General features: G+C 43.7%; 1 protein-coding gene across 1 annotated transcript; it reads left to right on the top strand.

Moving 5' to 3' along the window:
* LOC102169373 (pregnancy-associated glycoprotein 1-like) lies at positions 7,195–16,147 on the top strand. Its single transcript, XM_005701167.2, has 9 exons — positions 7,195–7,277; positions 8,356–8,503; positions 9,478–9,595; positions 9,694–9,812; positions 11,005–11,198; positions 12,121–12,237; positions 13,909–14,050; positions 14,137–14,235; positions 15,925–16,147. The coding sequence occupies exons 1-9, from the start codon at positions 7,225–7,227 to the stop codon at positions 16,072–16,074; spliced, it is 1,140 nt and encodes a 379-aa protein (XP_005701224.2). The 5' UTR covers positions 7,195–7,224; the 3' UTR covers positions 16,075–16,147.

Raw genomic sequence — 16,359 nt, 5'->3', positions numbered from 1 at the left:
CTCCTCCCTTCTTCTGCAAATATCCATGCAGTTCCACTTGTGGCTTCCTCCCTACCAAGGCCCAATCCCTCACCTGCAGATTGCACTAAAGAAGGGAAAACCAAGACGGGCCTTCCAAGTTCATTGTTTCTAAAAAATGTCTGCATTTTCTGCTTCCAGACCCTGTCCTGAATCATCAGTATCTCCAGCTAGATGACTCAACTTAGCAGAAGAATGGAGATGCAGATGGGGGAGGGGGGCAATAAGGATGTCATGTGCGGGGGACAGTTTTTAGATGACAAGTGATGAAGTGGATTAAGGAGCATGTGGTCCTCCAAACATTCATTCATAGGTGACCTGTCTGAATCTGTTATCTTGGGCTCCTCAGGGTATTACTAAGACAGAAGTTTCAAAACTGACTTTCTATAAACTTACTGCAAAACAATTTCAAACATAACAAATATAAGAAAGATGAGTGTCATGAACCCTATATTTCATTATTTGGCATCAATAACTACAAAACTAACTTCTTAGTGCCACAGGTTGTCATAGATTGGAGACTATGCAACATCAAAGTGGTGGCCAATTGAGTTCCCAGCAAAGACATTCTTGATTTGCCTTAGGATTTCGCTTCTTGCTATGTTCTCACATGGTGGTTGAAAGGAAGGAGAAGAGGGAGAATAAAAGAGAAAAAGAGCTAGAGGCTAATCTCATCATGAGGAACCACCATCAAAACCCCGTGTCAACCTGGGTACCTCCCAAAGGGCCTACTTCCTAATACCATCACATTGGGAGTCAAGGGTGGACACAATTGAATCCATAGCAGCTATGTATAGCATAGAAGCTATCTGTTTTAAAATCTAAACAGACCATCATTTTATTCTCTCTTTTATTCCTTATTCATTTTTCCTGAAGTATTTTAGGGACAAGACGAACATTTCACAAAATGTACATAACAAGTATTCATGGTAGAATGATAGGATGTGAAAAAAAAATGCTCTTTTGTTCCCAATAAAATGAACATTTAATATCCAGTCCATGTGCAAATTTCCCTGATTCTCAAAAAGGAAATGTCTTTTCACAGTTTATTGAAAGAATGTAGTCATATGTTTCACTTGCTTGTTCTCCTTTAGGACTAAATAACTGTTTCTCTCCCAATTTTAATGATATTGATTTGTTCAGAAACAGGGAGGAAGCAGGGTGGTTTTTCCTACAGAATGCCTCACTATTGGTTTTAGAGGAGGAGTCCACAATACCAGCACAGTGGGTCAAGACCAGAATCAGTCCTTGGTCTATTAGGAACCAGACCTCCACAGCAGGAGGTGAGCTGCAGGCCAGTGAGTGAGGCTTCATTTGTATTATTACTGCTCCCCATCACTCTCTCATCACCCCCAGAAGGGACAGTCTAGCTTGTTTTCCTGGAACTGTTTGTAGTTACATAACCTATGCTTAATAGAAACAAAAATATCATAAATATTTATTATTATTTTCCTTTCTCAGTGCTCAGAATGGTGAGTTGGTGCCCTAGAAGTCTATCACAGTGACAAATTAGATGTTGCCTATTAGCATTTGGAGACATTCGGCCAGCTTAAATTTAAGTATTAAAAAACTAAGATCATGGGATCCAGCCTCATCCTTCATGGCAAATAGAAGGAGATGTTCCTGCAGCCATGAAATCAGAAGGCATTTGCTTCTTGGCAGGAAAGCTAGGAAAAACATAAACAGTGTGTAGAGAAGCAGAAACATCATTCTGCCCAACAAACTGATAGATGTTGGCCTTTTCATTTGGATTCCTAAACTTTCTGTCCAGTCCCCATTGGTCTTTGAATTCCCTCAGCTCTCTGGTCCTTCACGATTCCCAAGATTATTTTGAGCATTTCTTTACCCAGTCCTGAAATAGCTGTCTCTTTAAGATCATCTGATGAAAAATGTTTTTAGAAGCTAGATGTTAGACCTCAGATAAGTCACTGTTATCAAGTTGTCACTACTTCTAGGCTTTACAAGTGATCGGAGGAGGAAGTACACATTATCCTTAAAAATTAAAATAAAAAGAAATATAATTAGTTGGTACAAACTTATGCTTGCAGTTCAAGATTTAAAACAGCAGGGTTTGAATTAAACTTCTATATGTTATGTGTGAACCACTTTTACTAGCCACTGAAAGGCATACTTCAGAATGTTAGTTTTAATTATTGTCTTGCTTTTACCTGTTAACATACATACAATTTTTTCAAAATAATGGAAACAATAGGAGGAACAATAAGTTTTTGAATTATTGCTCGCATCAGCTGCAATGGCAGTGTAGATGCATGGTGGCTGCAACGGCAGCCCAGAAGCGTGGTGGAGAGGAACTCCCCCACGTCCAAATCAGGGGCGGCATCCGAGAGGAGCTACCCTACTTCCAAGGTAAGGAGCAGTGGCTGCACTTTGCTGGAAGAGCCATTAAGAGATACCCCATGTCCAAGGTACGAGAAACCCAAGTAAGATGGTAGGCACTGAGAGACGTCATCAGAGGACAGACAGACAGAAACCACAGTCACAGACATCTAGCCAATCTGTCACAAGGACTACAGCCTTGTCTAACTCAATGAAACTAAGCCATCCCATGTGGGGCCCCCCAAGATGGATGGGTCATGGTGGAGAGATCTGACCGAATGTGGTCTAGTGGAGAAGAAAATGGCAAACCACTTCAGGATTCTTGCCTTGAGAACCCCATGAACAGCATGATAAGGCAAAAAGATAGGACACTGAACAATGAACTCCCTAGGTCAGTAGGTACCCAATATGCTATTGGAGATCAGTAGAGAAATAACCCCAGAAAGAATGAAGTGATGGGGCCAAAGCAAAAACAATACCCAGCTGTGGATGGGACTAGTGATAGAAGCAAGATTCCATGCTGTAGAGAGCAATATTGCATAGGAACCTGGATTGTTAGGTTCACGAATCAAAGCAAATTGGAAGTGGTCAAACAGGAGATGACAAGAGTGAACATAGACATTCTAGGAATCAGTGAACTAAGGTGGACTGGAATGGGTGAATTTAAATCAGGTGACCATTATATCTACAACTGTGGGCAAGAATCCCTTAGAAGAAATGGAGTAGACATCATAGTCAATGAAAGAGTCTGAAATGCAGTACTTGGATGCAATCTCAAAAATGAGAGTATGATCTCTGTTTGTTTCCAAGGGAAACCACTCAATATCATGGTAATCGAAGTCTATGCCTCCATCAGTAACACTGAAGAAGCTGAACAGTTCTATGAAGACCTACAAGACCTTCTAGAAAACACCCCCAAAATGTGCCATTTTCATTATAGGGGACTGGAATCCCAAAGAAGGAGTCAAGAAACACCAGGAGTAACGCACAAATTTGGCCTTGGAGTACAGAATGAAGCAGGGCAACAGCTAATAGAATTCTGCCAAGAGAACGCACTGGTCATAGCAAACACCCTCTTCCGACAACACAAGAGAAGACTCTACACATGGATACCACCAGATGGTTGGAACCAAAATAAGACTGATTATATTCTTCGCAGCCAAAGATAGAGAAGCTCTATACTGTCAGCAAAAACAAGACTGGGAGCTGACGGTGGCTCATATCATGAACTCCTTATTGCCAAATTCAGACTGAAATTGAAGAAAGTGGAGAAAAGCACTAGACCATTCAGGTATGACCTAAATCAAATCCCTTACGACTATACAGTGGAAGTGAGAATAGATTTATGGGACTAGATCTAATAGACAGAGTGCCTGATGAATGATCTACAGAGGTTCATGACATTGTACAGGAGATGGGAATCAAGACCATCCCCAAGAAAAAGAAATGCAAAAAAGCAAAATGGCTGTCTGAGGAGGCCTTACAGAGAGCTGTGAAAAGAAGGGAAGCAAAAACCAAAGGAGAAAAGCAATGATATACCCATTTGAATGAAGACTTCCAAAGATAGATAAGAAAGCCTTCCTCAGTGATCAATGCAAAGAAATAGGGGAAAACAATAGAATGGGAAAGACTAGATATCTCTTCAAGAAAATTTGAGATACCAAGGGAATATTTCATGCAAAGATGAGCTCAGTAAAGGACAGAAATGATATGGATCTAACAGAAGCAAAAGATATTAAAAAGAGGTGGCAAGAATACATAGAGGAACTGTACAAAAAAGACCTTCATGACCCAGATAATCATGATGGTGTGATCACTCACCTAGAGCTACACATCCTGGAATGTGAAGTCAAATGGGCCTTATGAAACATCACTATGAACAAAGCTAGTGGAGGTGATGGAATTCCAGTTGAGCTATTTCAAATCCTGAAAGATGATGCTGTTAAAGTGCTGCACTTAATATGTCAGCAAATTTGGAAAACAGCAGTGGCCACAGGACTGGAAAAGGTCACTTTTCATTCCAATCGCAAATAAGGCAGTGCCAAAGAATACTCAAACTACCACAAAATTGCACTCATCATATGCGCTAGTAAAGTAATGCTTAAAATTCTCCAAGCCAGGCGTCAGCAATACGTGAATATGAACTTCCAGATGATCAACCTGATTTTAGAAAAGGCAGAGGAAGCAGAGATCATATTACCAACATGGGATGGATTCTCAAAACAGCAAAAGAGTTCCAGAAAAACACCTACTTCTGCTTTACTGACTATGCCAAAGCCTTTGATTATTTGGATCATATTAAATGTGGAAAATTCTGAAAGAGATGGGAATACCAGACCACCTGACCTGCCTCTTGATAAACCTGTACGCAGGTCAGGAAGTAACAGTTAGAACTGGACATGGAACAGCAGACTGGTTCCAAATAGGAAAGGAGTATGCCAAGGCTGTATATTGTCACCCTGCTTATTTAACTTATATGCAGAGTACATCATGAAAACGCTGGGCTGGAAGAAGCACAGGCTGCAATCAAGATTGCAGGGAGAAATATCCATAGCCTCAGATGTGCAGATGACACCACCCTATTGCAGAAACTGAAGAAGAATAAAGAACCTCTTGATGAAGGTGAAAGAGGAGAGTGAAAAAGTTGGCTTTAAGCTCAATATTTAGAAAAGTAAGATCATGGCATCTGGTCCCATCACTTCATGGCTAATAGATGGGGAAACAGTGGAGACAGTAGTTGACTTCATTTTTCTGGGCCCCAAAATCACTGCAGATGGTGATTGCAGCCATGAAATTAAAAGACACATCTGGAAGGAAAGTTGAGACCAATGTAGACAGCATATTGAAAAGCAGAGACATTACTATGTCAACAAAGGTCCGTGTAGTCAAGGCTATGGTTTTTCCAGTTGTCATGTAAGGATGTGAGAGTTGGACTATAAAGAAAGCTGAGCCCCAAAGAATTGATGCTTTTGAGCTGTGGTGTTGGAGAAGGAGATTCAACCAGTCCATCCTAAAGGAAATCAGTCCTGAATGTTCACTGGAAGGACTGATTCTGAAGTTGAAACTCCAATGCTTTGGCCACCTGATGCGAAGAGCTGACTCATTTCAAAAGACCCGGATGTTGGGAAAGATTGAAGGCAGGAGGAGAAGGGGATGACAGAGGATGAGATGGTTGCATGGCATCACCAACTCAATGGACATGAGTACATGTGGACTCCAGGAGTTGGTGATGGACAAGGACACATTGTAAGTTGCCGTTCATGGGCTCACAAAGAGTTGGACTCGACTGAGAAACTGAACTGAACTGAAGGTTTTGAATATAGTGTCAGATTTCTTTCCTTTTTTTCTTTGGTTTTGTTTTTGATGGGCAGTATTTTTGTTTTTCCTTAGAAGATACTGCACTCCGAATGTAGAGTCATAAGTCTGAATTTTAAAGCCACTTTAGTAATGTGTTATAGGTAGCTAGTCAACAACCTGATGAAATTAGATTTATTAGTCTTTTTTCTCAATTTGTTCGGTTCGGTTCAGTCCTTCAGCTGTGTCCATCTCTTTGCAACACCATAGAATGCAGCATGCCAGGCTTCCCTATCCATTACCACTCCCAGAGCTTGCTGAAGCTCATGTCCATTGACTTGGTGATGCCAACCAAACATCTCCTTCTGTCTTCTGCTTCTCCTCCAGCCTTCAATCTTTCCTAAGACCCTATATCAGGGTCTTTTCCAATGAATCAGCATGTTTAGTATGCATTCAGTCTCTTTTTAAATCAGCCAGCATGAATTAAGTTCCTCTCTGTCCCTACTGCACTCCCAACTCTAGGCCAGAAACAAAAAATTGCAGAAACTGAAGGCTGATTCCAGCACATCGCTGTGAATATTTCATTCCCACTTTTTTTCTGGGGAAAAAAAAAATTAGTTGCTAACATTAAAATCAGTAGACTGTACATAAATATCCAAAATTAAGATTCTCTTGAAAACATGGCCAACTGGCCTGCTTTCCAGCATGGGTGAAGTGGAGGAAAGGCTGCTCCAGGACATAAGGCCTGTGCTGCCCAGATTCCAACATGGCCACCTAGTCCTAGTATCATATCTCCTGCCTCTTGGGGCCATGAGTTTGTAAGAACAAGACTCCTAGCTCTCTTAAGATAAAGACTACTTTTGCCTTGATCAACTTTGGCCTTGAAGCCTTTAACCCAGAACCTAGGACACAGTTTTTCCTTGTGTTGTTTTTGGATGCTATATAATATCTTATGGATGCATATGACATTTCTTCCAATACTGAAACCATGCAATTGAAGTACTGCTCTGCCCTAAATCTTTGATGCAGACTGGCATCATAGGTATCCCTGATGTCTGCCATTAGACCATTAGCTAAAGCTAGTTGTATGTCCCTGGGATGTCCCTGGAGTCTTCACTTTGCCATTTGACAATTTATCCTCCTAGCAATCTCTTCTCTAATGAAGACTGCATTACATATCTCATGAAGTGCCTAGGAAGATGATATTAAATCACGAATGTCGAGCATGGCCCATAGTATCCATTTTCATGATGTTCTTAGCAGTTTTTTCTCCAAGTAGGCAAGGTTCTCTGTCTTCTTAGATGTCCATGCAGATTAGTTTGATTTTCCAGCCAAGCTTCAAGGAAGACACTACAGTTCAATTCTCTGTATTCTGAGAAGCATCAAAGGCTACTTGCCAAGGACACTGATGAAAGTAAAGATTTTTATCAAGAGCTTTTTGTTTTTTTTCATATTTTTTAGTGGCCTAAAGGGGAAAAATCGGGTAGGTCAGAGCATATATAACTAGGGGCTCCTGGTCACCACTACATGCTAAGAAACCAAACTTCCCTGAGTATCTGGAGCCAGGAAAGAAGCATGAGGTGGCTTGTGCTCCTCGGGCTGGTGGCCTTCTCAGAGTGTATAGTCAAGTAAGTATGGGGACTGTAAGTCACATCATATTCCTTTCTTGTATTTTTATTTTCATATGATTATTCTTCCACCCATCAGGTTTAGAATGGAATGGAATATTTTCCTAAGAGTCTTAAAGCTCCACTCTTACTTATTGATATGTAACTTGCTATAGGAACTTTGGATCCCAAGATCTTGGTGTAGATTTGGGTTTCACAAATCTTGGGGTCCAGTCATGTCATGACTTGTTGAAAATGCAACTCCTTGAAACTATTAAGTGCACAGTCTATGCAGATATCAATATGGTCCTGTGGAATAGCACTTTTCTACATTTTATTCAACATGTCCTCTTTTTTCCCTGTCTACTTCAGTATGTATATGCCTATGTCTGCATCTCTGTATCACTGTCATTTATCTCTCCATCTCTTTGGAAGTCACTGGGTGTGTATTTCTTTCTGTGTTGTTTTCTTTTAATTTTTCATTTGACTCTTACTTCCTTCTCAAGCCGCTGAATTTCCCTTACTGTTCCCTATATCTTGGATTCTTCTTTCAACTCTCTCCTCTCTTTCAACTTGGAGAAAGATACACTCTTTTATATACACTATTTTATATCTGACAAGCAGCGTGACCACAGCCAACTCAGAAACCCCTTGCATTTCAAATTGCTCCCTTGTAAAAGAGGATAAGCGTCCCTCTTCCAACTCCTTACTTGAGGTTCTATGAGAAGGAATGAGTGGGATGGCAACAAGAATGCTAATGGCTGTCATTGTTGAGACTTTTTATTTATCAGGTACCTTATATCCATCACTTCACTTATCCCCAAGATATTCTATTTGGAGGGTTTATAATGTTACATTCCACCATTTTACTGAAGGGGAGCCTGAGACACCACATGGTCATATTGTTTACCCAAGATTGCAGAACAGAACCTATATTCAAATCTATGTCTTTGCCATGGTATGTGCATAAAATTCTGATAATAGTGTGCCTCATAAAAATGATTAGAAAATACACAGTGCCATTGCAATGACTGTTATACTTGAACACTGACAGCTAATTGTGACATCTTTGTTTTCTTGGTCAAATGCTCGGTGAAAGAATACCTCTAAGGAGAGTGAAGACCATGAGAAAAAACCCCAGTGGAAAAAATATGATGAACAATTTCCTGAAGGAGCATGCTTACAGACTGTCCCAGATTTCTTTTCGTGGCTTAAATCTAACTCACCCACTGAGCAACTACATTGATGTGAGTATTTTGGGATGATGGTGCTCCACAGAGCCCCCTGGAACTCTAGCCTAGCACTGGGGCTCATCTGGAGGTGCAGATGGGATGTTGGAGTTGGGGTTCCTGCAGGAGGCAGAGACACTGGAAAACAGGGACCCCAACCAGGGGAGAGGGCACTCTCATCCTCAACTGTTGGTCTTTGTGACTGGGCCTGGCAATTACCAGGTGGCAGGTAAATATCGACTTCTGTGTCAAAGATGTGTCATTTGTTTGAGGGTGATTGTTTCTTCTGAACGAAGTGAGCCACTCAGTTATAGATGAAGAGTAAACCATCACTGATCAAAAAGTAGAACCAATTTGCAAAACAATTGTGAAACCCCAGGGAAAGGAACTCAGTTTACACAGATGCAAGAATGACAGCAGTAAAAAGTAACTGAACCTGTATTCCGTGAAGGGCCATAAGAATCACTGTGGTTACTGTTTTTAGATTAGACAAAGGGCTTATTTTGTCTTCAAGAATGGCCATGCCAGCCTGAGAGAATAGGCAAAGAATAAATACATGTCAAATGAAAGGGTCACTTGTGTGGTGTTTATTGGATGTCCTCTGAGTTTAGAGGGAGTGGCTGGGGTTGATCAAGAAGGACCTCCTTGAGAAGCGGGTGCTAAGACTGGGTTTGAAGAGACTGCAGAACTTCTCAAATGAAGGCACCAGGACTTCCAGGGTGTCCAGTGGTCCTGGAGGTCCAGTGGTTTTGCCTCTGGGCTTCCCATGCAGGAGATACCACTTCAAAGCCTGGTCATAGAGTCAATATCCTGCATACAATGTAGCACAGGAAAAATATATGAAATGCCGATACCTCTGTGACCAAAGTCTGTGAGCTGCACGGTGGTTAGAAAGTGATCTCAAGAGATATGTGACACCAAGGGGGAGGCATCAGTGTGGGAATAGACGGTAGCCAGTTCTGCACTAACCTACTCTCTGCTTCTCCCTGTAGATGCTCTACATGGGTAACATCACCATTGGAACACCCCCTCAGGAATTCCAGGTTGTCTTTGACACAGGCTCATCTGACTTGTGGGTGCCCTCCAGCTTTTGCACCATACTAGCCTGTGGTGAGTACAGACACCCCGTACCCAGAGCATCCTTCACTTGCCCTGCTGCCCTGTTTCTACCCTTGGCACCTGGTGACACTCATCTCTTGTGTCTGCAGCTACACAGGCTAGGTTCAGACATCTTCAGTCTTCCACCTTCCGGCTTACCAATAGGACCTTCCGTATCACCTATGGATCTGGGGGCCTGAAAGGAGTTGTTGCTCATGACACAGTTCGGGTAACAGTGTAACAAATGCTGAGTCAGGACTGGCTATGGAGTGACCACTGCTTGCAAAACAGATGCAGGACCATCTGGAAGGACCCTTCCTAGCCTAACTCCCATAGATATTGGCCATCTTATCCACGGGGTCATGTCTCTGTGGAGGCAGTGCCCATGGTGACACATGAGAAAACAAATTAGCTAATCTAGAGAGTGGTTTGAGGTGTGGACTTGCTGCTTCTCTGCCCATGAGCAGTTCATGGTTCATTTTACTGGGAGCGAGAAGAAGGGAAAAAAGCACTCACTTTTAAATTCACTGTTCCAAGCACTTTCAGGTGATAACTGGTTTAATCCTGCAACAACCCCACACAGCAGATACTCTGACTAGCTCATGAGACATATGAGGAAACTGAGGTGCAGACAGCAAGGGCCTTGCTGGGGGCACACATGTGGTAAAAGGTGTAGTTAGGCTGGCTTTTCAGGACTGAAGTTGCTGTGGGGGTGATTGGGGACAGAATAAGACTGATCTGGGGACCCTGGTGGCAGCAAAGGCTTCAGCTATCCAGAGTAGCAAATTGGGGGCCTGAGAAGTCAAGGGGCCTGATAAATGAGTTCTCACTCTAGAGGACCCTTGAGAATCTAAGAAACCAATGGCCTGCCTCCTTCAAAATACTTGAGTAGTTCCCCTCTCTCTCTTTCTCTCTCATACACAATCACAGAAATATACACATATCCCCAAAAGTGAATTCCCCAGGCAGCAATTTCATAGAACCCTGCAAGCAATATTGTGTTTTTGGCTTCTGTCTTCCTGGACAGATGCAGAATCCACAGTGCATTACAGAGAATGCAGTCCATTCCTGTCATTAGGTCACAATGATGCCAAAGAGGCTATCTTGCTCTCAATTGTTTTGTCCATAAGGTGGCGCCAATGGGATCTGTCCTGACTCTTGCTTGCCCCACCTGAACAGAAGCCACAAGGCCAATTTGATTCACTCAGGTGGTGTTTTTCAGAGGGACAGATGTTATAAAATTTACAGCCTATCTCAAATAGAACCCAAATTTCCCTCCCAACTTGGTCTAACCGTCTGTAGGCCACTGAAGACAGATCCCAGCCTCAATGCTTCTCTGAGGATCTAATGACAATGCACCCCAGCCCATTCCTAGCCCTACTTCATGTATCTGTAAGTGGGAACACTCTTCTCTTCCACAGATTGGGAACCTTGTAAGTACTGACCAGCCGTTTGGTCTAACCCTGAAGGAATACGGGTTTGCGCATATAACTTTTGATGGTGTCTTGGGCTTGAACTACCCCAACATATCCTATTCTGGAGCAATCCCCATCTTTGACAAGCTGAAGAATGAAGGTGCCATTTCGGAGCCTGTTTTCGCCTTCTACTTGAGCAAGTAAGTCAGAGATGGACAATCCCTTTCTCCAAATTAGCTGTAAGATGATTTCACATGCACAAAAATTATAGAAATTTTGATAAAGATGTATCCTGAGGGATAATCTAACCCAGGATAACTATGGCCCCAGGACCCTACCTGGCTTCACCCTTGGCTTTTATATATAAAATTTTCTGGAACACAACCCTACTCCTGGGCTCAAGACCAGTAACTTGGTCTAGGGGGATGAGTGAGGAAGAAGGCTGATGAAAGGCAACAGGAAACAAGTTGAAGGAAAGGCATTAGGATTTGCTTATCAATTTGATCAGGAAGGAAGAAGAAGTATGGTGGATATATTTCCTTCCTTGTTAGCATTTCACAGGGAGCCCAGGACCAACTACCCAATTTGTAGGAACCAGAGGGAAACGAAAGTGTAGGACAAAAGTGTGGGACCCGTTGTTCAAGAAATATGAGGTATTTCAAGACAGGGAGAGCAGGGGGGGTTCCCTTCTGAGTGCGGGGCTCTTTGGACAGTAGAGGTCACAGGCCATTGGAGCCAACTCTGGGTGATCTGAACCCACACCCTTAGAACTCCCAGGCCTTGATTTTCCTGAAAGATGACAAGGTGGACAAAGGGAAAGCCAAACGCTTCAAAACCCTGTCCTCTGAGGGTGTCTGACCCCTCAGGTCACTGGAGGTCCAGGGCGTCTCAGAAGACATAGCAGGTGGAGCCCAGCCAGGTGACTCAGCTTCTAACCTCCTGTGTGCCACTCATTAGCCAGTTAACAGAACTCAGTCTGGTTCTCAGTCTCTCCTAGATTCGATTTCTGCATCTGTACATGGGGATCTTGTACATAGGGCCTTGATGGGTGGACAAGCACAGCTCTCAGACAGTGCTGTTGTTGCTGTCCTCCAAGGATCGCCCCCTCACTTCTCTCTACAGAGACGAGCAGGAGGGCAGTGTGGTGATGTTTGGTGGGGTGGACCACCGCTACTACAAGGGAGAGCTCAACTGGATACCACTGACCAAAGCAGGTGACTGGATTATACGCCTGGATAGGTAAGCCTCTCCCTCTGAGGTCAGCCCAAGTGATTCTCCCACTACTGTACATGGACACAGGCAGACACACACAAATACATTCTCAGACACACAGTCACACAGACATATACACCACCTTAAACGACAGAGACAGACACACAGACACTGGAAACACACATGCAGACACATATTAACATACACAGCAACACATAAATACATAGCTAGTCAGAGACACACAAGCACACACAGAGATGCATACAAATACACATACAAACAAACGCACAAGCACATAGATGCACAAACAAGCCATGGGTTCATAATCCCCAGGCCTTCTGAGCAAGGCTCTGACCAGGGTCCTAAAAGGCACCATAGAGGTCTGTGTAGCTGAGAGAGGGCTGTACCCACTGCCCTTTGAGGTGGGGAGCATGGTTAGAGGACTCTGCAGTGTGGTGAACAGAGGATCAGGAAGAATTTCTCCAGCCAGAACAGACTTATGATAAGATGACCAACAATCCAGGGCTACCTAGGACATAGGAAGTTCTCAGTACAGATAAATGTCAGTTAAAAAACAGGGACAGTCCTGAGAAAATAGGGAAAACTGGCCTTAGGGAGCAGCTACCCAGGAGTGGAGAGAGGTTGGCTGCAGTCTTAAGATGCGAAAGCAACTAATAAAAAAGACACCCCACGTTCTTGGGCACACAGTGGGACAGGGGATATAAAAGAGAATCAGGAAGATGGGATCCAGTAGTGACCTGTGGACAAGAGGCATAATTGATAGGATTCTGTGTGATACCCTCAGACAAAAGCTGACTGTCCTTTGGAGTTTCTGTGGGCTAGTTGTGTATTTCCTGGCTAGGGTCTCAAGTTCTGAGCTGGTTGTAGGAGCAGTACTGGGAGACACCCTCTCCCAGAGGAGCCCCTCCCTCCCCCTACTATGAGAATCTGCTGCCCCTGTGAATCTCAATCTTCACTCTGTGTGAGAACCTGTTATTTGTTTCCCACCAGATACAGCTCTCTGGGGGTTTCTTATTGTTTTCTCAGTCTTCTTTCATTCATTGAACAGACAAGCATTGGACATCCACTGTGTGCCAGGCACTATAGGGAGGCAAGGAGAATAAAACTCGCCCTCACATATAAGAAGGCAGATGTACAAGAAGTGACTCGCTCATATAGTGAATTATGAATTTGGTACATGCTAGACATGAGGAGGAGAAGGCAATGGCAACCCACTCCAGTACTCTTGCCTGGAAAATTCCAGGGACGGCAGAGCCTGGTGGTCTGCCCTCTATGAGGTCGCACAGAGTCGGATACGACTGAAGTGAGTTAGGAGCAGTAGCAGCAGCATACATGAGAAAGGGTCTACAGAGAGTGACCAAGACAGGAGACTGATAAACACCGGGGGAAAGACTTCCTGAAAACAATACAATTAAGGTGGAATCTGGAAGATGAGAAGAAATTTGCTAGTCAAAGTCGAGTGGCGTCTTCTAGGAAGGAAGACCAGCTTGTGTCAAGGTACAAAAGATCCTAGTGTATTCAAGTACTGCATTAGAGGATGTCAAAAAAGGTGCTGTATTGAGAGCAAAGGAAAAGAGGGCGAGAAACACAGGGCTGTTTATGAGACAGTTGGGAAGGGGACAACTCTGGGCAGACTCACAGAGACCTTAATGCCCGCTTTCTTCCACTGTCTCTCAGCATCTCCATTAAAAGAAAGGTTATTGCTTGTTCTGGTGACTGTGAGGCCGTTGTTGACACCGGGGCAACATATATCGGAGGCCCAAGAACACTGGTCAATAAAATACAGAAGCTCATCGGTGCCAGGCGACGGGGTAACAAGGTGAAGGGTCATACCCCAGGGTCACTCCCAGTCTCCACACACAACAGGGATCACCATGGCCAACCATCTCTCTCTCTCTCTAACAGTACACCATTTCATGTTCTAAGATCAATACCCTGCCCTCTGTTACCTTCACAATCAACGGCATCAACTACCCAATGCCAGGTCCAGCCTACATCCTCAAGGTGAGGTGACAATACTGAGGGTTGGTTCTCAAACTGGAGCTTGCAGGAACCCTTGGGCTGCTGCTGGAAGGAGGGTGCCCTCTGGAGGGCATGTCACACCATTGCAGATGCTGCTGAGCCCTGAGGCTGAGCCAGCGCCTGCCACAAAACCAATCACTGGAGAGTAAAGGGCTGTGTGGGACACTGATCTTCCTGAAATAATGCGGAGAGGCCACACAATATGGCATGGTGGGAGTCAGGGAGAGGGGAACACTAAGGTCCTCAGTCCTCAAAGAGCTTCAATTCAATCTGAACTTGTAGGTGCATGAGCATGAAATTCAGCACTAGCAGTCCCTGAAATAGCCCATGTTACAAGGGGAATGGCTGGGGGCAGTCCCAGTGTGCTCTCCCAGCATAAGTTAAAAGTCTCCCTTCCCTTCTCAACGTTGTTTGGGTGATAAATTGCATGGTTAGTCTAGCACTCAGCTGAATCTTTCCCTTGCTCTTGCCAGGTGCCTCCTTTGTGAGTTGGGGTACACAACCCCTCTGTGGGAAGGTTGGATGCTAATGTGAATAAAGGGTGTGCTGTGACTGCTCAGCCCTGGCACAGGGTGGAGGCTTCATGTCAGCTCCCAGCAGGAGTTCAGAGCAGGCTGATGGGCTCAAACAAGGCTTTGAGGAAGAGAGGGAATTTCAGGAATTCTAAAACCACAAACTCATTGAGCCATATGGAGGGTTGCTTGGTTCTGGGCAAAACTACACTGGATTCCATGCAAATGGCATCTCAAGGTGGTCTGCACTGGGGCTCTGGGGACTTACTACGAGTGATGAGGGCTACAGACTGACCAGTAGGGATGGGGAACCAGAATAAGTTACCCAACCAAGCCTGGAGTGGCCAAAGAAGGTGAGGGTGGGCTGAAGGAGGCTTCTCAGAGTTATTGAGCTTAGTCTTCAATAAAGTATTGTGGGCACTGCTGTATTTAAGATGGATAACCAAAAATGAGTTGCTGTGTAGCACAGGGAACTCTGCTCAGTTATATTACAGCCTGGATGGGAGGGGTGTCTTTGGGACCTGGATATGCGGATACATATGGTTGAATCCCTTTACTGTCCACCTGAAACTCAGAATATTGTTAATCAGCTATACACAATACAAAATAAAGGGTTTTTTAAAAATAAAGTACAGATTGTGGGGATGCAGGAGGAGAACCAGCATTCTCTGCAGAGGAAACAAGGAGCAGGAGTCAGAAGTAAAGAAACAGGGAGTGAGGAGAACTATGGACACAATTGTTCTTTTCTAAATAATTATATTGAAGTGTGGCTTATCATTGTTGTGTTAAGTTCTGCTGCACAGCAATGTGACTTAGTTATACACATAAAAATATATATATTTTTTCTTATTCTTTTTCATGTGGCTTATCACTGAATGTTGAATATAGTTCCTTATGATCTACAGTAGGACTTTGTTGTTTTTCCTTCCTCTGTTTTCCCAACTTATAGTCCTCCACTCACCACATCCTTCTTCAAGACAACTTCATGTCTTGGCCTTCTTTGGTTTTGGATGAACTCTCTTATCCCCTGCTGCTGAGAAAACCCCTTGATACTTACCAAAAGAGGGAAATAAAGCAAAGAATTGTGCTGGGTCTGGATATTGGAGGGAATCACCGATAAGGGCTTATGCTGACTGGTGTGTCTCTCTGACTCCCCCAGGATAATGCAGGCCGCTGCTGTACCACCTTTCAAGAGAACAGAGTAAGACTATCTACAGAGTCCTGGTTCCTGGGAAACGTCTTCCTGAGGGTGTATTTCTCGGTCTTTGATAGAGGAAATGACAGGATTGGCCTGGCACCGGCAGTGTAAATGCTTGGAGTGGTTCAGGAATCAGTAAGGATGCTCCTAACACTCACCAACTCACACTTTGGGCACCACTGCCCAGGATGCTGGTGAACTGTATTTGGTGGTCTGCATATCCTATTCTCAGTAAAGAATAAAGGGTTTCACTCATAATGGTGCTGAAACATATGGTTGGCCTCTGTGTCTGGGATGTATACAGAGATCAGAAATTATCTAGAACCAAGTCTGAATTAAAATTGAGAGGAGCCCTAAACCAGCTGGCTTCAAGGAAAAGGGAGACTCATTGAAATG

Source organism: Capra hircus, chromosome 29 (genome assembly GCF_001704415.2).
Source record: "Capra hircus breed San Clemente chromosome 29, ASM170441v1, whole genome shotgun sequence".
NCBI lineage: Eukaryota > Metazoa > Chordata > Mammalia > Artiodactyla > Bovidae > Capra > Capra hircus.
This window is presented reverse-complemented; position numbering and strand designations above follow the sequence as displayed.